This window comes from Salmo salar, chromosome 09, assembly GCF_965601325.2.
Source record: "Salmo salar chromosome 09, fSalSal1, whole genome shotgun sequence".
NCBI classification, from domain to species: domain Eukaryota; kingdom Metazoa; phylum Chordata; class Actinopteri; order Salmoniformes; family Salmonidae; genus Salmo; species Salmo salar.
The window spans coordinates 8417566-8444191 of record NC_138299.1 but is presented as its reverse complement, the minus strand read 5'-3'; the positions used below and the strand labels follow the sequence as shown (position 1 = coordinate 8444191).

General features: G+C 44.9%; 1 protein-coding gene across 4 annotated transcripts in view; it reads right to left on the bottom strand.

Annotated features, from left to right (window-relative positions):
- Positions 1 to 26626, bottom strand: part of rps6ka1 (ribosomal protein S6 kinase a, polypeptide 1) — a 195044-nt gene that overhangs the window by 5610 nt on the left and 162808 nt on the right. For all 4 annotated transcript variants that reach the window (XM_045723353.2, XM_014210103.3, XM_014210104.3 and 1 more), the window contains 16 exons: positions 25887 to 25967; positions 25577 to 25656; positions 25339 to 25445; positions 24315 to 24352; positions 23261 to 23403; positions 16386 to 16456; positions 15331 to 15419; positions 15095 to 15159; positions 14194 to 14296; positions 13791 to 13921; positions 5976 to 6101; positions 5509 to 5598; positions 5168 to 5326; positions 4638 to 4799; positions 914 to 990; positions 607 to 724 (listed from right to left, as the gene is read on the bottom strand). In XM_045723353.2, the coding sequence (XP_045579309.1) occupies positions 607 to 724; positions 914 to 990; positions 4638 to 4799; positions 5168 to 5326; positions 5509 to 5598; positions 5976 to 6101; positions 13791 to 13921; positions 14194 to 14296; positions 15095 to 15159; positions 15331 to 15419; positions 16386 to 16456; positions 23261 to 23403; positions 24315 to 24352; positions 25339 to 25445; positions 25577 to 25656; positions 25887 to 25967 (1640 nt within the window). The remainder of the gene's footprint in view (positions 1 to 606; positions 725 to 913; positions 991 to 4637; positions 4800 to 5167; positions 5327 to 5508; positions 5599 to 5975; positions 6102 to 13790; positions 13922 to 14193; positions 14297 to 15094; positions 15160 to 15330; positions 15420 to 16385; positions 16457 to 23260; positions 23404 to 24314; positions 24353 to 25338; positions 25446 to 25576; positions 25657 to 25886; positions 25968 to 26626) is intronic.

Below are 26626 nucleotides of genomic sequence, written 5' to 3'. Positions count from 1 at the left end.
ACACACACAGCAGGAAGGAAGAAATTAATGGTTTGATGTTTTTTTGTTGTACTTTTACCCCTTTTTCTCCCCAATTTCGTGATCCAATTGGTAGTTAGTCTTGTCCCATCGCTGCAAATCCCATACAGACTCGGGAGAGGCGAAGGTCGTGAGCCATGCGTCCTCCGAAACACGAACCTGCCAAGCCGCACTGCTTCTTGAAACTCTGCTCACTATTCCGGAAGCCAGCCGCACCAATGTGTCGGAGAAAACACCATCCAGCTTGTGACCAAAGTCAGCTAGCAGGTGCCCGGCCCGCCACTATTGCTAGAGCGCAATGGGACAAGGAAATCCCGGAAGGCCAAACGCTCCCCTAACCAGGACGACGCTGGGCCAATTGTGCAAGGCCTTATGGGTCTCCCGGTCACTGCCAGCTATGACACAGTCTGGGATCAAACTTGGGTCAGTAGTGATGCCTCAAGCACTGCGATGCTGCGCCACTCGGGAGGCCGGTTTGATGGGTTTGTGTCATATTATATACTGTACACCTCTATCCTTGAAATCCAAACTAAACCACTATTGTTTCACTTCAAGTCTCCCAGCAAGTCCCAGTCAGTCCTACTGTACCTTGGCTGCGTCCGACACGGCGTCCCAGTTGCCTCCAGTCAGGGTGAAGTGACCGCTTCCTATCCTGCTCAGGATCTCATCTGGAGTGTCGTCGGGCCCATTGGCAAACGGAGTGAAGCTGAAGGGGGAGGGAGGGAGCCCATGGGACAAGTCAAATGAGAGTGTGTATGCACGCGAGTGACAAAATGACATTTTGTTGGCTGTAGATGCCCTACGGAGTGGAATATAGTCCACAGATGTATGAGTGGTATGTAGTGTGTGTGTGTGTGTGTGTGTGTGTGTGTGTGTGTGTGTGTGTGTGCCTCACCCAGCCAGCATGGTGTACAGCAAGACACCCAGACTCCAAACATCACAGCCCTCGTCATAGCCCTGACGCTTCAACACCTGGAACACACAGACAGAGCAACACGTCACAATATTGGCTATCGCGCATCACCGGGGTAAAGCTATACGCCCTAGCATTTGACAAGGACGCTACACTGAGCATACAAAATATTAAGAACACCTGCTCTTTCCATGACAGACTGACCAGGTGAATCCAGGTGAAAGCTATGATCCCTTATTGATGTCACTTGTTAAACCAGGAGACAGGAGGAGACAGGTTAAAGAAGGATTTTTAAGCCTGGAGACAATTGAGGCATGGATTGTGTATGTGTGCCATTCAGAGGGTGAACAGGCAAGACAAAAGATTTAAGTGCCTTTGAACGGGGTACGGTAGTAGATGCCAGGCATACGCTGTTGCGGTGACTGTATTACCGCCACACCGGCAGTCATGAGTCATGACCGTTGAGTCAAGGTAATCTCCTCTTATGCATTCTGGACATGTGTTAGTATGACCAAACTAGCTAATGATCATCAGGTCGCTAATGTCACGGTACTCAGGGCTCCATTGTCCCTCTAACCACTCTGGCATCAATGCGAATGCAATCGAACATCACTAAAATCATAAAAACAGTATGTGCTTTAAAACTCACCTCACTGTGATTGATCAATTTGAAGAAATAAGTTCAACAGGTTGAAACAGAGGAAAACAGTCTTTGAAACAACATCCACAATGACCAACACAACAAAATGGACAGCGCTTTCTAAGGTGATGATTAATTCAAAACACCCACATGTATATTAGAGCTTATGCATACGCATAGGCCCTGTGCTCGACTTGGACTGAAATAGGTGCCGGTACTCATTTTGGGTGCTGGTACAGTTTATATTTAGGTGGAGGAGCTCCACAATACTTTCGAGCTAATATTCTATAAGCAGTATAAAACTTGGTGCCGGTACTCATCTCTGGTGAGCGCCTGCACAAGTCAAGCACTGCATAGGCCTATATACATCTAATCAACATCTAATCAAATGGCTACCCAGACTATTTGTATTGCCCCCCTCTTCTATGCTGCTGCTACTCTCTGTTGTTATCTATGCATTGTCACTTTAATAACTCTACCTATATGTACATATTACTGCAATTACCTCGACACCGGTGCCCCCGCACACTGACTCTGTATCCCCTGTATATAGCCCCGCTATTGTTATTTACTGCTGCTCTTTAATTATCTGTTATTCTTAATGCTTACTTAAAAAAAAAAAACATTTATAGGTATTTTCTTAAAACTGCATTGTTGGTTAAGGGCTTGTAAGCATTTGACTAAGGTCTACACCTGTTTGTTGTAGTCGGCGCATGTGACAAATACAATGAGATTTTATTTGATTTGAGACCAGGCCCGCAAAAAAAAAAAAAAATTAAAATAATGATTGTACCATTATACATAGCCTACCTCATATTACACAGGGCAAAAAATAAAATTAGATACTGATTAAAGATATGATACATAATTGGTCTATCCTAAATTAAACAAATTCAAAGTTAGCCTACAATTATAAGGAATTATAATGAATTTATTTTCAGAATGAATAGGCTGACACATTACCTTTAGCTACAGAATAGCTCATCACTTTGCGTTTCCAACTCCCCCTTCATTCCTTTCTCCAGTGCGCAGAGAGAGAGGCTGTCAGTTTAATGAAATAGGTTTTGTTGTGAAAACATGTTACTATTGATGTACCCAAACAGATTTCACTTGGTTTCCCACGGAAAGCTTTCCACTAGATGTTGGAACATTGCTGCAGGGACCTGCTTCCATTCAGCCATAAGAGCATTACTGAGGTCGGGCACTGATGTTGGCCGATTAGGGCTGGCTCACAGTTGGCGTTCCAATCACCCCAAAGGTGTTCCATGGGGTTGAGCTCTGTGCAGGCCAGTCAAGTTCTTCCACACCAATCTCGACAAACCATTTCGGTATGGACCTTGCTTTGTGGACGGGGGCATTGTCGTGCTGAAACAGGAAAGGGCCTTCCTAAAACTGTTGCCACAAAGTTGGAAGCACAGAATCGTCTAGAATGTCATTGTATGCTGTAACGTTGATTTCCCTTTACTGGAACTAAGAGGCCTAGCCCAAACTATGAAAATCAGACCATTATTCCTCCTCCACCAAACTTTACAGTTGGCACTATGCTTTGCGGCAGGTAGCTTTCTCCTGGCATCCGTCAAACCCAGATTCCTCCATCAGACTGCCAGATGGTGAAGTGTGAATCATCACACCAGAAAACGCATTTCCACTGCTCCAGAGTCCAATGGCAGCGATCTTTACACCACTCCAGCCAACTCTTGGCATTGCGCATGGTGATCTTAGGCTTGTGTGCGGCTGCTCGGCCATGGAAACCCATTTCACGAAGCTCCCGACAAACAGTTCTGGTGCTGACATTGCTTCCAGATGCAGTTTGGAACTCCGTAGAGTGTGTTGCATCCGAGGACAGCCGATTTGTACGAGGTACGTGCTTCAGCACTCGGCTATCCAGTTCTGTGAGTTTGTGTGGCCTACCACTTTGCGACTGAGCCGTTGCTGCTCCTAGATGTTTCCACAGTAACAGCACTTAGTTGACCGGGGCAGCTCTAGCACGGCAGAAATTTGAGGAACTGACTCGTTGGAAAGGTGGCATCCTATGAGGGTCCCACATTGAAAGTCACTGAGCTCTTCATTAAGGCCATTCTACTGCCAATGTTTGTCTATGGAAATTGCATGGCTGTGTGATCAATTTTTACACACCTGTCAGCAACAGGTGTGGCTGAAATAGCCAAATTCACTAATTTGAAGGGGTGTCCACATACACTATATATACAAAAGTATCTTTTGATTTCTATGGTTTGTATCATTCACAACTAAAGTTGCCAAGCAACTCTAAATCTAGCGTAGGCTATAGGACCCGTTTCAAATGATTACTTTTACGCACAACGTAGCCACTTCCTATGTGCATTCTCACTCCGAAATGGGAAAAATATCCTTTCAATTTTATTCAGCTAAGTTCAATTATATTAATCTTAACATAAAATCATATAATATAAAATAATGGCATATCTTGTCTGCTAAATTAACAAGCCAACAGCCTGATAACATACAGTTGCCCAACTCCTAAGCTCTTTTCTTAATGATGCTTCTTTTCGACCTGCCTAAAATAAATACTGGATTTATTGTGATGGTGATGGAGTATGTTCAATTGATTTATTATACTTTTTAAAAATGTAGATGTTCCAAAGGCGTGCATCAGCGGCTTGTATGTGGCTTGTATGCGTGGAGGCCTGGAGACGCTAAAGGTGTTTATGTTAATTAACGGTAAATTACAGTGAGACCGGCAGACTTTTGCATGACAATAACCGGCTGACAAAATGTCATGACCGCCACAGCCAGGCGCACTGGTTTGTGTCAAGAACTACAACACTGCTGGGTTTTTCACACAAGTTTCCTGTGTATATCAAGAATGGTCCACCACCCAAAGGACATCCAGCCAACTCGACAACTGTGGGAAGCATTGGAGTTAACAAGGCCAGCATCCATGCCCCGACAAATTGAGGCTGTTCTGAGGGCAAAAAGGGGGGTGCAACTCAATATTAGGAAGGTGTTCCTAATGTGTGGTATTCTCAGTGTATATACACAGGTATTAATCATAATCGTCATCACACACACAGTCCCGGGCCTTACCTCCGGGGCTACGAAGTTAGCGGTATAGCAGGGGGTCATGAGCAGGCCGTTGTCAGCTCTCAGCTGCTTGGCGAAACCAAAGTCACAGATCCTGATGGACTCGGGGTTCCCCAACTCATCTACATACAGGATGTTACTGGGCTTCAGGTCCCTGTGGACCACCTGGAGAGAAGGGAGGTGGAGAAATGAGGAACAGAGGGGGAGGAGAGGTAGAGGTGAAGCGGGAGAAGGAGAGAGGGGATTGAAAGACAACTTAGTAAGGGTCAAATGTTAACACAAAAATAAATCTTCAACTGTTACTTCAACATTTGACTTCTAATGGACTTTTTGGAGACACGATGTTGGTTGTACATTATTTGCCCAGTAGTTGCCTTGAGTGTTAATACTGTGACATAAATATTTTTTAAAGTAAGAATATTAGAACATAGGAAAAAGGATAAAGGAATATCTAGAAACTCTTGTTAAGACAAAGTTCATTCAAGTCCATATTCAGCAGTATGTTACAGTATGTGTGTAGAGAGTTGTCTCACCCCCTGTGCGTGGAGGTATTCTACAGTCTTGGTGATGGTGTGGAGCACAGAGCTGGCCTCGCGCTCTGAGAAGAATTTCTGTTTGAGGATCCGGTCCAGCAACTCCCCACCTCGCATCAGCTCTGTCACCAGATACACCTCCTTCCCATTGTCATACACCTGACGGATGGAAAGAACACATGAAGGATGATTCTATCTGTGCAGGTGTGTGTGCGTGTACTCACTTCCTTCAGGGTGATGATTGTGTGTGTGTGTGCTCACATCCTTCAGGGTGATGATTCTGTGTGTGTGCGCTCACATCCTTCAGGGTGATGATTGTGTGTGTGTCAGTGTACACTCACATCCTTCAGGGTGATGATGTTGGGGTGCTGGCCGTATCGCAGCAGGATCTCGATCTCCTCTGAGGGGTCTGTCATGGTCTTGTCAATCACCTGGTAGTGCACAATAATACAACAGATGCCATTATAAATACCCCATTATGAAACCATTATGATTGAGACGGTGTGAGACAAAAGACAGATCTGAATAACTTACTCAACATAAATTGTTCAAATGCATCTTTTAGAAAGTTATGTCCAATTACTGTATTAGCAATGATTTAGCACCCCACAAGATGGACGAATAAAACTTGGGGGACTGGGGAGAGTGATTTGCTTGATATTTCAGGATATACACCCAGAGAGAGGGAGGCTACAGCGTATGTTTTGGTACCTTGGCGGGGTACTCTGTGTTGGTTGCTTTGGGGACGCAGGTCTTGCAGACAGAGAAGTGTGTGTGTGTGTGTGTGTCTGTCTGTGGGTGTTCTGACCTTGGCAGCATACTCTGTGTTGGTGGCTTTGTGGATGCATCGCTTGCAGACAGAGAAGGAGCCAATGCCGATGTCTTCCTTCAGAACGTAGCCATCACTGAACAACAGGTTCTTCCCATGGAGTTGCTGCAGCAAACAGAAAACATAGGGAAATGAGTGCTACTGTATAGGGTTACAGCATCTCACACACACAGTTTAGTTTTTTATATATTACACCTTGAAATTAAAATTTTAGTCATTTAGCAGAGTCAGACCATTTAGTCATTGAACCCACAACCCTGGCGTGCACACACCATGCTGGCGTTGCAAACACCATGCTCTACCAACTGAGCCACAGGGAAGACCTTTATTTAACCAGGTAGGCTAGTTGAGAACAAGTTCTCATTTACAACTGCAACCTGGCCAAGATAAAGCAAAGCAGTGCGACACAAATGGTGTCGTCTGCGTTGAGGTGGATCAGAGAATCACCAGCAGCAAGAGCGACATCGATGTATACAGAGAAAAGAGTCGGCCCGAGGATTGAACCCTGTGGCACCCCCATAGAGACTGCCAGAGGTCCGGACAACAGGCCCTCCGATTTGACACACTGAACTCTATCTGAGAAGTAGTTGGTGAACCAGGCGAGGCAGTCATTTGAGAAACCAAGGCTGTTGAGTGTGCAGATAAGAATGTGGTGATTGACAGAGTCGAAAGCCTTGGCCAGGTCGATGAATACAGCTGCACAGTATTGTCTCTTATCGATGGCGGTTATGATATCGTTTAGGACCTTGAGCGTGGCTGAGGTGCACCCATGACCAGCTCGGAAACCAGATTGTATAGCGGAGAAGGTACGGTGGGATTCTGTTTGGTCGGTGATCTGTTTGTTAACTTGGCTTTCGAAGACCTTAGAAAGGCAGGATAGGATAGATGTAGGTCTGTAGCAGTATGGGTCTAGAGTGTCTCCCCCTTTGAAGAGAGGGATGACCGCGGCAGCTTTCCAATCTTTGGGGATCTCAGACGATACGAAAGAGGTTGAACAGGCTAGTAATAGGGGTTGCAACAATTTCGGCGGATAATTTTAGAAAGAGAGGGTCCAGATTGTCTAGCCCGGCAGATTTCTGGGGTCCAGATTTTGCAGCTCTTTCAGAACATCAGCTATCTGGATTTGGGTGAAGGAGAAACGGAGGAGGCTTGGGCAAGTTGCTGTGGGGAGCGCAGGGCTGTTGAACGGGGTAGGGGTAGCCAGGTGGAAAGCATGGCCAGCCGTAGAAAAATACTTATTGAAATTCTCAATTATCGCGGATTTATTGGTGGTGACAGTGTTTCCTAGCCTCAGTGCAGTGGGCAGCTGGGAGGGGTTGCTCTTGTTCTCCATGGACTTTACAGTGTCCCAGAATGTTTTGGAGTTTGTGCTACAGGATGCAAATTTCGGTTTGAAAAAGCTAGCCTTTGCATATTGGTTCCTAACTTCCCTGAAAATTTGCATATTGCGGGGGCTATTCGATGCTAATGCAGTATGCCACAGCATGTTATTGTGCTGGTCAAGGGCAGTCAGGTCTGGAGTGAACCAAGGGCTATATCTGTTCCTGGTTCTAAATTTTGAGAATGGGGCATTTAAGATGGTGAGGAAAGCACTTTTAAAGAATAACCAGGCATCCTCTACTGACGGAATGAGGTCAATATCCTTCCAGGATACCTGGGCCAGGTCGATTAGAAAGGCCTGCTCGCTGAAGTGTTTTAGGGAGCGTTTGACAGTGATGAGGGGTGGTCGTTTGACCGCAGACCCATTACGGACGCAGGCAATGAGGCAGTGATCGCTGAGATCCTGGTTGAAGACAGCAGAGGAGTATTTGGAGGGCAGGTTGGTTAGGATGTTATCTATGAGGGTGCCCGTGTTTACGGATTTAGGGTTGTACCTGGTAGTTTCCTTGATCATTTGTGTGAGATTGAGGGCATCAAGCTTAGATTGTTGGATGGTTGGTGTGTTAAGCATGTCCCAGTTTAGGTCACCTAACAGCACGAGCTCTGAAGATCGATGGGGGGGCAATCAATTCACATAAGGTGTCCAGGGCACAGCTGGGGGCAGAAGGTGGACTATAGCAAGCGGCAACGGTGAGAGACTTCTTTCTGGAAAGGTGGATTTTTAAAAGTAGAAGCTCAAATTGTTTGGGCACAGACCTGGATAGTAAGACAAAACTCTGCAGGCTGTCTTCTGCAGTAGATTGCAACTCCGCCCCCTTTGCCAGTTCTATCTTGTCGGAAAATGTTATAGTTAGGGATGGAAATGTTGGGTTTTTTGGTGTTCTTCCTAAGCCAGGATTCAGACACGGCTAGGACATCCGGGTTGGCAGAGTGTGCCAAGGCAGTGAATAATACAAACTAAGGGAGGAGGCTTCTAATGTTAAAAACCAAGGCTTTTACGGTTACAGAAGTCAACAAATGAGAGCGCCTGGGGAATGGGAGTGGAGCTAGGCACTGCAGGGCCTGGATTAACCTCTACATCACCAGAGGAAGAGAGGAGGAATAGGATAAGGGTACGACTAAAGGCTATAAGAACTGGTCGTCTAGTACATTCGGAACAGAGAGTAAAAGGAGCAGGTTTCTTGGCACGGTAGAATAGATTCAAGGCATAATGTACAGACAAAAGGTATGGTAGGATGTGAATAGAGTTGAGGTAAACCTAGGTATTGAGTGATGATGAGAGAGATATTGTCTCTAGAAACATTTAAACCAGGTGAGGTCACCGCATGTGTGGGAGGTGGAACTAAAGGGTTAACTAAGGCGTACTGAGCAGGGCTAGAGGCTCTACAGTGAAATAAGTCAATTACTAACCAAAACAGCAATGGACAAGGCATATTGACATTAGGGAGAGGCATGCATAGCCGAGTGATCATAGGGGTCCAGTGAGTCGCTCGGCGGGCCGGAGACACGGCGATTCAGGCAGCTAGCGGGCCGGGGCTAGCAAGCTAGCAGAAGGGCCTTAGAGGGACGTCTCGACAGAAGAAGTCAGTTATAGCCCCCTCATGCTGTTACATCGGCAGACCAGTCGGCAGGGCTCCGTGTGGTAAAAGGGTCCTGGCCAATTGGCAAAATAGGTATAGTGGGCTAAGAAATTGTCCGATGGTCCTCTTAAACTAACAGTCCGATATGCTCTAGACAGCTAGCGGGCCACGACTAGCAGGCTAGCAGATGGGCATTCAGGAGACATCGCGATGGAGGAGCCAGTTGAAAAAAAAAACCTTGAGCGAATTACGTCGGTAGTCCAGTCATGATGGGTAGGCGGGGGTCCAGGCCAATTGGCAAAATAGGTATTGTAGCCCAAGGAGTGGCTGATGGACCTCGTCGGCTAGCCGGGAGATGGGCCTAGCAAAGGCTAGCTCCAGGCTAGTTGGTTCTTGCTTTGGGACAGAGACGTCAGCCAGGAGTGGCCACTCGGATAGCAGCTAGCTAGCTGCAATGATCCAGGTGAAAAGGTTCAGAGCTTGCGGTAGGAATCCGGAGATATGGAGAAAAATAAGTCAGATTTGCTCTGGTTTGAGTCGCGCTGTGCAGACTGGCGAGAGTTGTCCGGGCTAAAGGTCGCTGATGACCGCTAGCAGTGTCTAGATGACTACTAGCTAGTAGCTAGTTACCTGGCTAGCTTCTGTTGGGGGTTTCGGTTCAAAAGTGAAGAAAATAGGAGATCCATACCACATTGGGTGAGGCGGATTGCAGGAGAGTATGTTGAAGTTGAGGTTAAGAAAAATATTTAAAAAATATGTAAAGAAAAAAGATATACACGATTTATACATGGGGCACGACGAGGACAAAAGATGTCTAGGCTACAACTGCTTTACAAACACCAATCAATGTGTTTATTATTTTTTTTAATATTCGTCCATTAAGGACCTCAGTCAACCAAGCTATGTACTGTTCACTCGGCTACCGTCTGGCAGACAGAGACAGTACAGGTGCATCAGTGCCAAGACTGAGAAAAAAACCCAGCTTCTATTACCAGGCATCAGACTGTTGAACAGCCATCACTAGCCATCTACCAGGTGATGCACACTCACACACACACCTCATACTCATAAACACACATAGCCAACGCTGCTGTCCCACGTCATAGAAACATTGAACCACTGGACACTTCCCATTTCACACTGAGTATTTACTGTAAATACTGCATTCCAGACATAACTCATTCTAATATTTCTTTGTATTTAGTTATACTGTTTCAGTGGCGTGTATTCATGGATGCCAAGGGAAGCCAGGCTTGCCCCCAGAATGGACAAATAGATTATATAAATGTATCTCTGGTCTATCTGTTTCATAACTTTCCTTCAGTTTTCAAGAGGCTGAATGTATCTCACTGGAAAAAGCATCAGAACGAGCGAAACAGCACCCCTCTGTCTCAGTATGTGTAGCCCATCTATCTAATGCTGTCTGGTCAAAACGAGTGATATTGTTGCCGCCCGCAGCATTGAATGCCATCAAGCATTTTTTAAATAAAAAAATTATAAAATAGTAGCCAATCAGCGTTGAGCTAAACTGAGTGAGCACAACTGAATGGTCTTGGCGCACAAGATATAGATGAAAATACCCTCAAATTTAAGCTGACAGTCTGCACTTTAACTTCATAGTCATTGCATAATTTCAAATCCAAACTGCTGGAGTACAGATTCAAAAAAACATGTGTCACTGTCCCAATACTTTGGAGCTCACTCTATCTTATATTGATTGGACTAAATCGTTTTTGGTATCATTTAGTTGACTAAGCATTGATGATGAAATGTTAAAGTTGAAATGGTGCTGGTTGGAATAGTGGAGGCAGCTCCTGTTTTCTTTGCGACTTGCGGTAAATCTCCGTGGTTCTACATCAATAGTTGTTAGCAGTCCGAAAATGTTAAACTTTAAACTTGCTTGACCATGCTGTAGGTCATGTAACTGTTTGTTACATGCAATATGCTTTGTGGACTACACTGGATAGAGGTTGCTCTCCGGTTTTGTGATGAAACAAAGGTGTGGTTGTATTTATTACTGCGTCTTCTTGTCTCGGCCTTTAGGCCTATATATATCATGGTGGCAAGGTATATGAATGAACAGATTGTAGTGCAAACAACGCTACTATCACAACACATGGTTTGTAATATGGCAATATTTTCCTGGCTTGGCTTCCCCAGTGATTTTACCCACGCACCACTACTGTTCATCTACTGCTGTACATATCTTTCTTAGTATATCTTGTCTAAATTCTTCCAGTGTACGTGCGTCTAGATTGCATTTTGATTACGCTATTTAGGTTAATTGGATTCATCCTGAACACGTTTGAATACCTACTCATTCCAGGGTTTTTCTTAATTTGTACTATTTTCTACACTGTAGAATAGTAGTGAAGACATCAAAACTATGAAATAACACATATGGAATCATGTATGACTGAGGAGTATACCACCTCAGTCATCGGCTTGATCAATAAGTGCATCGACTTCGTCGTCCCCAAAGTGACCGTACGGACATTTCCCAACCAGAAGCCATGGATTACAGGCAACTTCCACACTGAGCTAAAGGCTAAAGCATGCCGCTTTCAAGGACACTAATCCGGTTGAATATAAGAAATCACGCTATGCCCTCCGACGAACCATCAAACAGGCAAAGCGTCAATACAGGACTAAGAATGAATCCTACTACACCGGCTCTGACGCTCGTCGGATGTGGCAGGGCTTGAAAACTATTAGACTACAAATGGAAACCCAGCCGCGAGCTGCCCAGTGACACAAGCCTACCAGACGAGCTAAATGCCTTTTACGCTCGCTGACAGTCTGCACTTCAACTTCATAGTCATTGTATAATTTCAAATCCAAACTGCTGGAGTAGAGTCAAAAAGCAACACCGAAGCATGCATGAGAGCACCAGCGGTTCCGGACGTCTGTTTGATCACGCTCTCCGTAGCCGATGTGTGCAAGACCATTAAACAGGTTAACAAGCCGCGGAGCCAGACAGATTACCAGGACGTGTACTCAAAGCATGCACGGACCAACTGGCAAGTGTTTTCACTGACTTTTTCAACCTCTCTATGGCCGAGTCTGTAATACCAACATAATCCCTGTACCCAAGAAAGCGAATGTAACCTGCCTGAATGATTACCGCCCCGTAGCACTCATGTCAGTAGCCATGAAGTGCTTTGAAAGGCTGGTCATGGCTCACAACACCATCATGCCAGAATCCCTAGACCCACTCCAATTCGTATACCGCCCCAACCGATCCACAGATGATGCAATCTCTATTGCACTCCACACTGCCCTTTCCCACATGGACAAAAGGAACACCTATGTGAGAATGCTTTTCATTGAATACAGCTCAGCGTTCAACACCATAGTGACCACAAAGCTCATCCCTAAGATAAGGACCCTGGGACTAACCACCTCCCTCTACAACTGGATCCTGGACTTCCTGACTTGCCGCCCCCAGGTGATAAGGGTAGGTAATAACACATTTGCCACTCTGATCCTTAACACTGGGGCCCCTCAGAGGTGTGTGCTCAGTCCCCTCCTGTACTCCCTGTTCACCCATGACTGCGTGGCCAAGCACAACTCCAACACCAAAATTAAGTTTGCTGCGACACAACAGTGGTAGGCCTGATCAACAACGATGAGACAGCCTAGAGGGGGGAGGTCAGAGACCTGGCAAGCTCTCCCTCTCTCTCAATGTGAGCAAGACAAATGAGCTGATCGTGGACTACACGAAAAGGAGGGCCGAACAGACCCCGATTAACAGGACTGAAGTGGCGCGGGTCGAGAGTGTCAAGTTCCTTGGTATCCATATCAACAAACTATCATAGTCCAAACACACCAAGACAGTCGTGAAGAGGGCACGACACCTTTTCCCCCTCAGGAGACTGAAAAGATTTGGCATGGGTCCCCAGATCCTCAAAGTTCTACAGCTGCAACATCAAGAGCATCCTGACCGGTTGCATTACTGCCTGGTATGGCAACTGCTCTGCATCTGACCGCAAGGCGCTACAGAGGGTAGTGCGTATGGCCCAGTACGTCACTGGGGCTAAGCTTCCTAACATCCAGGACCTATATTCTAGGCTGTGTCAGAGGAATGCCCAACAAATTGTCAAAGACTCCAGCCACACAAGTCATAGACTGTTCTCTCTGCTACCGCACGGCAAGCCGTACCGGAGTGCCAAGTCTAGGTCCAAGAGGCTTCTAAAAAGCTTCTACCCCCAAGCCATACGACTGCTGAACAACTAAACTAATCTAATGGCCACCTGGACTATTTACATTGACTGACCCCCCCACCCCCCTTTTATTACACTGCTACTACTCGCTGTTTATTATCTATGCATAGTCACTTTACAAATTACCTCAACTGACCTGTACCCCCACACATTGACTCGGTACCACCTGTATATATTTTCGTTATTGTTATGTACATTTCTTGTTACTTTTTGATTGATTCGATTTTTTTAAACTTTAGTTTATTTAGTGAATATTTTATTAACAATTTTTTAAACTGTTTTGTTGGTTAAGGGCTTGTATAAGTAAGAACTTCACAGGTAAGATCTACACCTGTTGTATTTGGCGCATGTGACAAATAAAATTTGATTTGAAAAGCTTGCCCAATGGAAAAACTCTGTTGACATAGCTTTTTAGTCCAGTGTAAGGCTCAATCTGAACCAGGAAACTGGCCCCAAAACCTGGCTGTGTGGGGGAGAGCTCTCTGGATTCTTTCTTGAATTTGGTTCGAAACAAATTGTCCCTTGTGGGAATATATGTAACCTTCTATTATTCTTATAGGAGATATGGGAGGGGCTGAGTGGCTTTGTCCCAACTGTGACTGACAGCTGACCTGAACCACTGGGTGTGGTGCAGGCTTGGCAGGCTCCAATGATCCCTCCTCCTCCAGCATGGCCGGGGCGACAAAGCTGAAGCCCCGGAAGAGCTGGTGAGCTCCGGCACTGGGTGGAACGCCTGGGGAGTCTGGGGAGAGGTCAGAGAGAACACAAGGTCATATACACAGAAGGTCATATACATTGGCGCACACATACACGCATACATTAACGCACACACACTTCATGATAGACTGCCTTGCTCCAAGACGATGTAAGCAACATACAAATAGCAACCATTTTAGGATTGCTACCGCTTTCATATTTCATTACCATTGATATGATAGAGTGTGGTCTGATTCAGTCAGACCTGGTCTCTTGTCATGCTAGGACAAGTTACTCTTGTCAACTTTAACCTCTTACCTTTGGGTGTGCGGGAGGTGAACTCTGAGTCAAAGTAGAAGGTGTCGTCTGGTCGGGCCACCGCCGGTTTGAACGGGGGATGGATTTCTCGCCGGAACAGTTCCTGAAAGGGTTAAAATAGTTTCTGAAGGGGTTAAAACCAGGGGTGAAAGTCCTGTAGACTTCATTTCTAACTGGTACGGGACCTTTGTGTGCACAAGCTATTTTATGGGCCTAATAGGATAAATGTCCTTTTAAACTGTAAAAACGTACAGCATTACCTAATGTGGTATAAACACAACCAGTCATGATGCTTTTCATCTGATTGTCAAACAAATCACTTCAAAAAGTAGGCTCCCTGTGCATGTTCCTCCACTAAACTAATCCCAGCATTCAAACAGTGCACTGTGCCACTTACAGAATAGAAAGAGACATTGGTTACAAAACACCAAAAAGTGTAATGACATTCGGCGATTGTCATAATAGGCTTATTCTTGTGGCCTGATTGATGCGTCTTGCTGCTCGTGCACGTCTTGGTGAGTCATCTCTGCCTTTGCAAAATCCATTCAGTGTTCACGTCGAACCACACTGCATTTTGGAGCGTATACCACCCGCTTCAACTCCATTTGCTAATTTCTCATTGAACTGACACGCGGTAATAATAAATGGTGTAATAGCCTTCAGTTTTCTTGACATTTTTGTTGAAATTATTGTGATTGACTCATGTTTTATCGGTACAGCGTACCCCCACTATTTATTTTGCCGGTACTCCGTAGCGGACCGGCTTACTTTCACCCCTGGCTAAAGCAATGGCGACTTGGGAATTACTTAAGAATATGGCTCCCTTTAAAATGCTAATTGAATGATAATCTGATTCCCTGATAGAACTGTAGTATGAGGTGTCAGAAGAGGTGCCACTCACATTCCAGTCTATGGTGGAGAAGAAAGCGTGGCGTTTGATCTCCTCTGCACCGTCCGCCCCCGACCCTGTCCAACCAATCACACCGTTTGTATGGATTACTGCATACAACCTATGCAGAAGCTCTATGCTTAACATAAAATAGGCCTAATTATACCAAAGTAATTACTCTACTAGTGGAACAACCACTGTAATTAGCTAGTGGGTAAGTACATACTGTATAGTTACGGACTACTCACCCAGTCTGTTGGTGGGGTTCCTCTTGAACAGAGCTCTGAGGAGACTTTGGGCCTCTGAACTCAGGAACTGGGGCATTCCCAATCTTGCCCTGCAGGGGGAGACATTGTTATATCCAAAAGGCTAATAAATAGTAGCCTGGTTAATCCAGATTCAACGCTGCGGAACGTTCACCATTGTTTTCCTGAACACAGCTTTCAGTCTGGTTCAACCAGGCCAAATAAATATACTGAACAAAAATATAAATGCAGCCTGCAACAATTTCAAATTTCAATCTCTGGCAACAGCTCTGGTGGAAATTCCTGCAGTCAGCATGCCAATTGCACAGTCCATCAAAACTTGAGACATCTATGGCATTGTTGTTTGACAAAACTGCACGTTTTAGAGTGGCCTTTTATTGTTCCCAGCACAAGGGGCATTGTTGTTTGACAAAACTGCACGTTTTAGAGTGGCCTTTTATTGTCCCCTGCACAAGGGGCACCTGTGTAATGATCATGCTGTTTATTCAGCTTCTTGAAATGCCACACCCGTCAGATGGATGGATTATCCTGGACAAATGCTCCGTAACATGGATGTAAACAAATTTGTGCCAACATTTTGAGAGAAATATACTTTTTGTGAGTACGTAACATTTCTGGGATTTTTTTATTTTAGCTCATACAACCAACACTTTACATGTTGCGTTTATATTTTTGTTTAGTGTCGTAGAGCTCTGGGCCCATATCCACAAAGTGTCTCAGAGTAGGAGTGCTGATCTAGGCTGGATTTGTCTTTTAGATCATAATGAATAAGATTATATGGACAGATTCTAGATCAGCACTCTGACTCAGACGCTTAGTGGATACGGGCCCTGATAATTAAGGAAAAGGGAAAGGGGAATACCTAGTCAGTTGTACAACTGAACACACTTAGCTGAAATATGTCTTCCTCATTTAACTCAACCCCTCTGAATCAAAGACGTAAGGGGGGGGCTGCCTTAATCGACATCCACGTCATCGGCGTCCGGGGAAGAGTGGGTTAACTGCATACAGACACTAGCCTGTGATTGTCTACTTACTTGAGGATCAGGTTCATGGTCTCTTTGCGGTCCTTTCCTTGGAACGGTAGCGATCCAGTCAGCATCTCAAACTGTGAAACAAATACAACCACCATATTTTTAAAACCCCCATGCCTTTGACATTCAATTCTAGGGCTCTGACGCAAACACACACACATTCATGTTTGTTTGATTGTCTGCATTACAAGGGTTGTGTTCAAATGGAAGAAAACAGACAAACAGGAAGGAACTATCTGAACTTGTCCAACTAATGATCATTTCATTAGCAAAGCGTTTTACTATGTTGTGGACTAATGTATATGACCCCAGAGACCTCGTTGTGTGGTGCCAGGACAACCTCTCCCTCAACGTGATCAAGACAAAGGAGATGATTGTGGACTACAGGAAAAGGAGGACCGAGCACGCCCCCATTCTCATCGACAGGGCTGTAGTGGAGGAGATTGAGAGCTTCAAGTTCCTTGGTGTCCACATCATCAACAAACGAACATGGTCCAAGCACAAGACCGTCGTGAAGAGGACATGACAAAACCTATTCCCCCTCAGGAGAGTGAAAATATTTGGCATGGGTCCTCAGATCCTCAAAAAGGTTCTACAGCTGCACCATCGAGAGTATCCCGACTGGTTGCGTCACTGCCTGGTCTGGCAACTGCTCGGCTTCCGACCGCAAGGCCTTACAGAGGGTAGTGCGTATGGCCCAGTACATCACTGGGGCCAAGCTTCCTGCCATCCAGGACCTCTATACCAGGCGTCAGAGAAGGCCCTAAAAATAGTCAAAGACTCCAGCCACCCTAGTCATAGTTCTCCCTGCTACCGCACGGAAAGCGGTACCGGAGCGCCAAGTCTAGGTCCAAGAGGCTTCTAAACAGCTTCTACCCCCAAAGCCATAATACTATCCAGGTCTGTGCCCAAACAATTCAAGCTTTTACTTTTAAAAATCCACCTTTCCAGAAACAAGTCTCTCACCGTTGCCGCTTGTTATAGACCCCCTTCAGCCCCCAGCTGTGCCCTGGACACCATATGTGAATTGATCGCCCCCCATCTATCTTCAGAGTTCGTACTGTTAGGTGACCTAAACGGGGCCGTCACCCCGGCCGTCCTACAGTCTAAGCTAGATGCTCTCAATCTCACAAATTATCAAGGAAACTACCAGGTACAACCCTAAATCCGTAACCAGCGGCACACTCTTAGATATCATCCTGACCAACTTGCCCTCTAAATACACCTCTGCTGTCTTCAACCAGGATCTCAGCGATCACTGCCTCATTGCCTGCGTGTGTAATGGGTCTGCGGTCAAACAACCACCCCTCATCACTGTCAAACGCTCTCTAAAACACTTCAGCGTGCAGGCCTTTCTAATTGACCTGGCCCGGGTATCCTGGAAGGATATTGACCTCATCTCGTCAGTAGAGGATGCCTGGTTGAACTTTAAAAAGTGCTTTCCTGACCATCTTAAAAGTAGAACTAAGAATAGATATAGCCCTTGGTTCACTCCAGACTTGACTGCCCTTGACCAGCACAAAAACATCCTGCGGCGTTCTGCATTTGCATCGAATAGCTCCTGCAATATGCAACTTTTGAAGTCAGGAACCAATACACTCAGTCAGTTAGGAAAGCTAAGGCTAGCTTTCTCAAACAGAAATTTGCATCTTGTTCCACTAATTCCAAAAAGTTTTGGGACACTGTAAAGTCCATGGAGAATAAGAGCACCTCCTCCCAGCTGCCCACTGCACTGAGGATAGGAAAGACTGTCACCACCGATAAATCTACGATAATCGATAATTTAAATAAGCATTTCTCTACGGCTGGCCATGCTTTCCACCTTGCTACCCCTACTCTGGCCAACATCTCAGCACCCCCTGCAGCAACTTTCCCAAGCCCCCCCCCCCTCGCTTCTCCTTCACCCAAATCCAGACAGATGATGTTCTGAAAGAGCTGCAAAATCTGGATCCCTACAAAATCAGCTGGGTTAGACAATCTGAACCCTCTCTTTCTAAAATTATCCGCCGAAATTGTTGCAACCCCTATTACTAGCCTGTTCAACCGCTTTCGTATCGTCTGAGATCCCCAAAGATTGGAAAGCTGCCGCGGTCATTCCCCTCTTCAAAGGGGGAGACACTTTAGACTCAAACTGTTATATAGACCTATATCCATCCTGCCCTGCCTTTCTAAAATATTCGAAAGCCAAGTTAACAAACAGATCACAGACCATTTCGAATCCCACCATACCTTCTCCACTATGCAATCTGATTTCCGAGCTGGTCATAGGTGCACCTCAGCCACGCTCAAGGTCCTAAACGATATCATAACCGCCATCGATAAAAGACAGTACTGTGCAGCCGTCTTCATCGACCTGGCCAAGGCTTTCGACTGTCAATCAACGCATTCTTATCGGCCTTGGTTTCTCAAATGACTGCCTCACCTGGTTCACCAACTACTTCTCAGATAGAGTTCAGTGTGTCAAATCGGAGGGCATGTTGTCCGGACCTCTGGCAGTCTCTATGGGGGTGCCACAGGGTTCAATTCTCGGGCCGACTCTTGTCTCTGTATATATCAATGATGTCGCTCTTGCTTATGGTGAATCTCTGATCCACCTCTACTCAGACGACGCCATTCTGTATATATCTGGCCATTCGTTGGACACTGTGCTAACAAACCTCCAAATGAGCTTCAACGCCATACAACACTCCTTCCGTGGCCTCCAACTGCTTTTAAATGCTAGTAAAACTAAGGTCATGCTCTGCAATCGATTGCTGCCCGCACCCACTACTCTGGATGGTTCTGACTTAGAATATGTGGACAACTACAAATACCTAGGTGTCTGGTTACATTTTAGTCATTTGGCAGACGCTCTTATCCAGAGCGACTTACAGTAGTGAGTGCATACATTTCATTTCATGCATTTTTATTTTTTTTGTACTGGCCCCCCGTGGGAATCGAACCCACAACCCTGGCGTTGCACACACCATGCTGGCGTTGCAAACACCATGCTCTACCAACTGAGCCACAGGGAAGACTATCCTACGATACTTGACTTCGGCGATGTCATTTACAAAATGGCTTCCAACACTCTACTCAGCAAATTGGATGCAGTCTATCACAGTGCCATCCGTTTTGTCACCAAAGCCCCATATACTACCCACTACTGCAACCTGTATGCTCTCGTTGGCTGGCCTTCACTACATAATTGTCGCCAAACCCACTTGCTCCAGGTCATCTATAAGTCTTTGCTAAGTAAAGCCCGCCTTATCTCAGCTCACTGGTTACCATAGCAACACTCATCCATAGCACGCGCTCCAGCTGGTATATTTCACTGGTCATCCCCAAAGACAACACCTCATTTGGCCGCCCTTCCTTCCAGTTCTCTGCTGCCAATGACTGGAACGAATTGCAAAAATCACTGAAGCTGGAGTCTTATATCTCCCTCTCTAACTTTAAGCAGCTTACCGATCACTGTACCTGTACACCGCCAATCTGTAAATAGCACACCCAACTACCTCATCCCCATATTGTTACTTATCCTCTTGCTCTTTTGCACCCCAGTATCTCTACTTGCACATCATCATCATCTGCACATCTATCACTCCAGTGTTAATGCTACATTTTAATTAATATTTTGCCTCTATGGCCAATTTATTGCCTTACCTCCCTACTCCTCTACATTTGCACACACTGTACATAGATGTTTCTATTGTGCTCTGACGACGGCAGTGAGGCCGATACGTAAAGTTGAAGTCGCATGTTTAGATAGACATTAGCCAAATGCATGAAAAGAAAAATCATTTTTTCAAAAATGTCTGACATTTAATCCAAATAAAAATTACCTGTCTTAGGGCAGTTAGGATCACCACTTTTCACCACCCCCCCTTAGGTTGTGCCGTGGCAGAGATCTTTGTGGGCTATACTCGGTCTTGTCTCAGGATGGTAAATTGGTGGTTGAAGATATCCCTCTAGTGGTGTGGGGGCTGTGCTTTGGCAAAGTGGGTGGGGTTATATCCTGCCTGTTTGGCCCTGTCCGGGGGCATCATCGGATGGTGCCACAGTGTCTCCTGACCCCTCCCGTATTTATGCTACGGTAGTTTATGTGTCGGGGGGCTAGGGTCAGTCTGTTATGTCTGGAGTATTTCTCCTGTGGGATCTCTCTCTCTCTCAGGACCATGCCTCAGGACCATGCCTCAGGACCACCTGGCATGATGACTCCTTGCTGTCCCCAGTCCACCTGGCCATGCTGCTGCTCCAGTTACAACTGTTCTGCCTGCGGCTATGGAACCCTAACCGGTTCACCGGACATCCTACCTGTCCCAGAACTGCTGTTTTCAACTCTCTAGAGACAGCAGGAGCGGTAGAGATACTCTCAATGATCGGCTATGAAAAGCCAACTGACATTTACTCCTGAGGTGCTGACCTGTTGCACCCTCGACAACCACTGTGATTATTATTATTTGACTATGCTGGTCATTTATGAACATTTTAACATCTTCTGTTATAAAGAAGTTCTGTTATAATCTCCACCCGGCACAGCCAGAAGAGAACTGGCCACCCCTCATAGCCTGGTTCCTCTCTAGGTTTCTTCCTAGGTTCTGGCCTTTCTAGGGAGTTTTTCCTAGCCACCGTGCTTCTACACCTGCATTACTTGCTGTTTGGGGTTTTAGGCTGGGTTTCTGTACAGCACTTTGAGATATCAGCGGATGTAAGAAGGGCTATATAAATACATTTGATTTGATTTTAAGAATGTGAAATGTCAGAATAATAGTAGAGAGAATGATTTAATATTTCAGCTTTCATTTCTTTCAATCACATTCCCAGTGGGTCAGAAGTTTATATACACTCAATTAGCATTTGGTAGCATTGCCTTTAAATTGTTTAACTTGAATCAAACGTTTTAGGTAGCCTTCATCAAGCTTCCCACAATAAGTTGGGTGAATTTTTGACCATTCCTCCTGACAGAGCTGGTGCAACTGAGTCAGGTTTGTAGGCCTCTTTGCTCACACCTGCTTTTTCAGTTCTGCCCACAAAATTTCGATAGGATTGAGGTCAGGGCTTTGCGATTGTCACTCCAATACCTTGACTTTGTTGTCCTTAAGCAAATTTGCCACAACTTTGAAGGTATGCTTGGAGTCATTGTCCATTTGGAAGACCCATTTGCAACCAAGCTTTAACTTCCAGACTGATGTCTTGAGATGTTGCTTGAATATATGCACATAATATATCCAAGTTTCCTACCTCATGATGCCATCTATTTTGTGAAGTGCACCAGTCCCTCCTGCAGCAAAGCACCCCAACATGATGCTGTCACCCCTGTGCTTCATAGTTAGGATGGTGTTCTTCGGCTTGCAAGCCTCCCCCTTTTTCCTCCAAACATAACGATGGTCATTATGGCCAAACAGTTCTATTTTTGTTTCATCAGACGAGAGGACATTTCTCCAACATGTACAATCTTTGTCCCCATGTGCAGTTGCAAACCGTAGTCTGGATTTCTTACAGCGGTTTCTTCCGTGCTGAGCGGACATTCAGGTTATGTTGATATTGGATTCGTTTTACTGTGGATATAGATAGTTTTGTACCCGTTTCCTCCAGCATCATCACAAGGTCCTTTGCTGCTGTTCTGGGATTGTTTTGCACCAACGTACGTTCATCTCTAGGAGACAGAACGCGTCTCCTTCCTGAGCGGTATGAAGGCTGCGTGGTCTCATGGTGTTTTATACTTGCGCACTATTGTTTGTACAGATGAACGTGGTACTTTCAGGCGTTTGGAAATTGCTCCCAAGGATGAACCAGACTTGTGGAGGTCTACCATTTTTTTCTGAGGTCTTTGCTGATTTCTTTGGATTTTCCCATGATGTCAAGCAAATAGGCACTGAGTTTGAAGGTAGGCCTTGAAATACATCCACAGGTACACCTCCAATTGACTGAAATGATGTCAATTAGCCTATCAGAAGCTTCTAAAGCCATGGCATCATTTTCTGGAATTTTCCAAGCTGTTTAAAGGCACAGTCAACTCACTGTATGTAAACTTCTGACCCACTGGAATTGTGATACAGTGAATTATAAGTGAAATAATCTGTCTGTAAACAATTGTTGGAAAAATGACTTGTGTCATGCACGAAGTAGATGTCCTAACCGACTTGCCAAACCAAAGTTTATTAACAAGAAATTTGTGGAGTGGTTGAAAAACGAGTTACTGACTCCAACCTAAGTGTATGTAAACTTCCGACTTAAACTGTAAGCTTATTGAAGATCAGTGATACTATCAAGAGCAGTGTGCGGTTTCCTTTTCCCCCTCATCTTGTCCAACTGTTACCATGCACCTGCAAAAAGATTGCTCAGATGTGCGAGTGCCTTTTGAATTTTCTATTGTGTTATTGATTGTACGTTTGTTTATGTGTAACTCTGTGTTGTTTTTGTCGCACTGCTTTGCTTTATCTTGGCCAGGTCGCAGTTGTAAATGAGAACTTGTTCTCAACTGGCCTACCTGGTTAAATAAAGTTGAAATAAAAGTAAGATTCGTGAACATCTAATCAAATGCCTACCCAGACTCTTTGCATCCCCCCCTCTATTACGCCGCTGCTACTCTCTGTTATATCTATGCATAGTCACTTTAATAACTCTACCAACATAAACAAATTACCTCGACTAACCGGTCGATACTGGTACATTGACTCTGTACCGGTATCCCCTATATATATATAGTCTCGCTATTGTTATTTTACTGCTGCTCTTTAACTACTTGTCACTTTTATTTCTTATTCGTATTTTTAAACCTGCATTGTTGGCTAGGGGCTTGTAAGTAAGCATTTCACTGTAAGGTCTACACCTGTTGTATATGTATGTGCATGTGACTAATAACATTTGATTTGAAATGAGATACGATGACTCACCATCAGTACCCCAAACGACCACCAGTCTGCACTGTGGATGTGGCCCTGCCTGTTCACCACCTCTGGTGCCATGTACTCCACCGTACCGCAGAAGGAGTAGGCTTTCTTCTCATGGTCAACGGCCTCTTTACACAGGCCAAAATCTGGGGTGAAAACGCCACAAGTCAGTTACTATTCAACTACCGGTACTATTATAAACACACATCATAAATACACAGTGGACAGGCAGGCATACAGGTGTAGGGTCTTAATTTGACCAGTTTTTCACGTCAGGAAAATAATCCTGCAGCAACAGGAAATGTGAATTATTGTGTTGATTTTAATGAATCAACATTTTTGTAGGGGACGATACATTTTAATTTGGAGTAAATCAAGTCAAATTTTAAAGTGGAAATTACAAACTTTAGAAACCTTCAATACACTACAAGTATGCGTTTCCTGTTTTGCAGGATGATCAAATTAGGATCCTACACCTGTACAGGAATAGAGTACATTATTTGCACTATGCTTTATGGATATGGCCAGGAGTTGTTCCTGACCATATGACCTGACCTATAACTAGTCTAAAGCCTACAACTAGGGCCCAGGGTGTGTCCGCAATGGCACCTTATTCTCTATATAGTGGGGAACTATATAGGGCCATTATCAGGGAAAACGTTCTGTAACACTTCCTGATGCCTTCATGACTCATGCAGGTATTCAAAAGGCCTCAATTCATATTCCCCATGTGAAGTTAATACATCACACCGTGACATATATTCAAGGTCACCTTTGATGCTTGTGTATGTGCGTGAACTCCCAAAAGGTAAACAGCCGATAGAGGAGAGCGTGATTATAGGGTTGATAAGATGCAGGAGAAACATAATTAACTTCTAGGTAATGATATATAGGCTCATACATAGAGAAGTTATCTACACAGGGACAGATAAGGCTTTGGTGATTCACTGACTAACGGGGAAGGTCAACAGGAGGAGGGAAGTGTGTGGGGGGAGGGAAGTGTGTGTGTGTGTGTGTGTGTGTGTGTGTGTGTGTGTGTGGTGTGTAGGGGGGGTACCAGTGAGTTTGATATGGCCTTCTTCGTCCAGTAGAATGCTAGAAAATATAATGAGAAGAGGTGTTAGTGTGAGGTGTGTAGGACTATCATATTGGGATAAAGAGGTAGACAAAAAATGTTGCCAACCACAGACTGGTACAAATAACCTGGCACTAAGAGTCTAGAATACTTTGAGAGTTGAAAAAAATACTCTGTAGACAAAAAATTAAAAAACATTTAGCAGCACATCTTCACAATTTTTTTATGTAATGGCAAAAGGGCTGGTCAAATCAACATGTCCCCCTCTCAGTGAATTCACAGTATCAGAATTGTATATGCCACAAGAGATAAAACGTGTCTAATCTGTCTGTGCATACTAGCTTTCTCATCCTCTCATATGTCATGTTAAGATCCCATTGCTCAAGACCAGATGTGATGATCGCTCTTGTTGTGCATTCAGTCCTCTCAGTTCTGATGGGGGTTCATTAATGTTATCACTATGGGGCTAAATTACACCACAGTGACATTTTCTGGTTTCTATATAATGGATATAGCAAAGTCTATAAGAGATAACAGAAGCACTCTGCATCACAATGTCCCTCTCATTATAGAAAAGAACTCCAAAACCCAGACATTTGTGGGTCGGGGCTACAATAGCATAGCATATAAGGGGCGTAATCTTTAGTCCAAACAGTTGCAATCAGTTGTGTTTTGCTATGAAAACAAGAGTTTCTATTAGACAAATTGAATTAGTTCTATTCGCTTCTGTTTGGTTTGGTTTTGTTCCTAGTGAATACACCCCAGGTCTCAGGAAGTCGTCCTCTCTAGCTCAGTTGGTAGAGCATGGCACTTTCATCACAATGATACTGGGTCCACCCATACGTAAAATATATGCCTAGTTTGCACACATATGACTAAGTCGCTTTGGATAAAATTGTCTGCTAAATGGCATTTATTATTATATTAGGAAGGCAATGCTAGGATGTGTGATGCTGCTACGCTAAGCTAGCTAGGACTAGCCGCCCTTCGCTGAGGCTCCACCTACTTCTCAGGTTTGAGGTCTCTGTAGATGATGCCCAGGCCATGCAGGTGGTCCAGGCCCAGGGCCAACTCTGCTAGGTAGAACTTCACGTCCTCCTCTGTGAACATCACCTGGAAACGATACGACACACACACACACACCCCCGTGAGAGAGAGTGGGAAAAACGTATGAGTCCAGACAGGATTATGATTAGAGAGAACGAGACATAAAATGTCCATCAGGAATAAGACTAAGAACATACCTCTTTCGACAGCCTGGTGAAGAGATCGCCTCCTCTCAGAAAGTCCAGGATCAGATAGAGCTTTCCCTCCGTCTGAAATGCTGGATGCACATACACACAAACATGTGGTTAGGAGTAGCGCTAAAAGTCAATTTGTCTGACAAACCTAGAACACCCAAAGTTGTAGCCTTTCAATTAAACAATGACGGCCCTCGATGAGCGCTGACACGGAGCGAAGTGAATAACTTCAGGGTGTCATGGCGTTATCGCCAGACCTGTTTTTTTCCCTAATATACTTTACTTTTTGAACCTAGCTCTGGTTGTTACTCACCATAGTGGAGTTTGACCACAAAGGGGTGGTTGACATCTGCCAGGATGTCTCTCTCCATCTTGGTCCTCACCCGGTCTCTCACTGTGGGAGGTGAGGGGCACACCGTGTCAGCGCTGTCATGAGGTTAGCTCAAAACCTTACTATAGCCTTGGCTCAGTAACAGACATGACCTGAATTAACGCCAACAGGCCACCATTGGTATTTTAAATGGGATATATTCAATACAAAACACCAAATAATCAATGCTTGTCTGAAGGCCATAACATTGTTAAATCAATTCATCTATCAAACAAAAATAATGGAAATATCCTTGTCGAGTGCCATGTGAAACCAAAGTTGGACCAATTTTCGCCACACAATTACATTGAAACGATAATCTATGAAACTGTCAGGGTGTTGACATCTAGATCCCACAGCAGCAGACCACGGCACACAAGAACAGCTACACACCAACTGAAAAATTGTTGATTTCTTCTCACTATCAAAGCCTTGAAACAAGATCAAAACAAAAACAGTGGGGGGAGGGGGACAAAGTGTAAAGCAAAAGAACACGTGGAGTAGTAAGTGCAAAACTACATGTCTGCAAATGAACGAGGTGAGAACGAGCCCTCGCTAAGAACATAACCACTCCTGTTTCCTCCAAAGCAGGGTCCTTTGATGTGGGAGGCCTCATTGAGTTCACAACATGTTTTCAATCCCGTGAATATGTAGCTACAGTATCATTTCCCATGATAATAAAA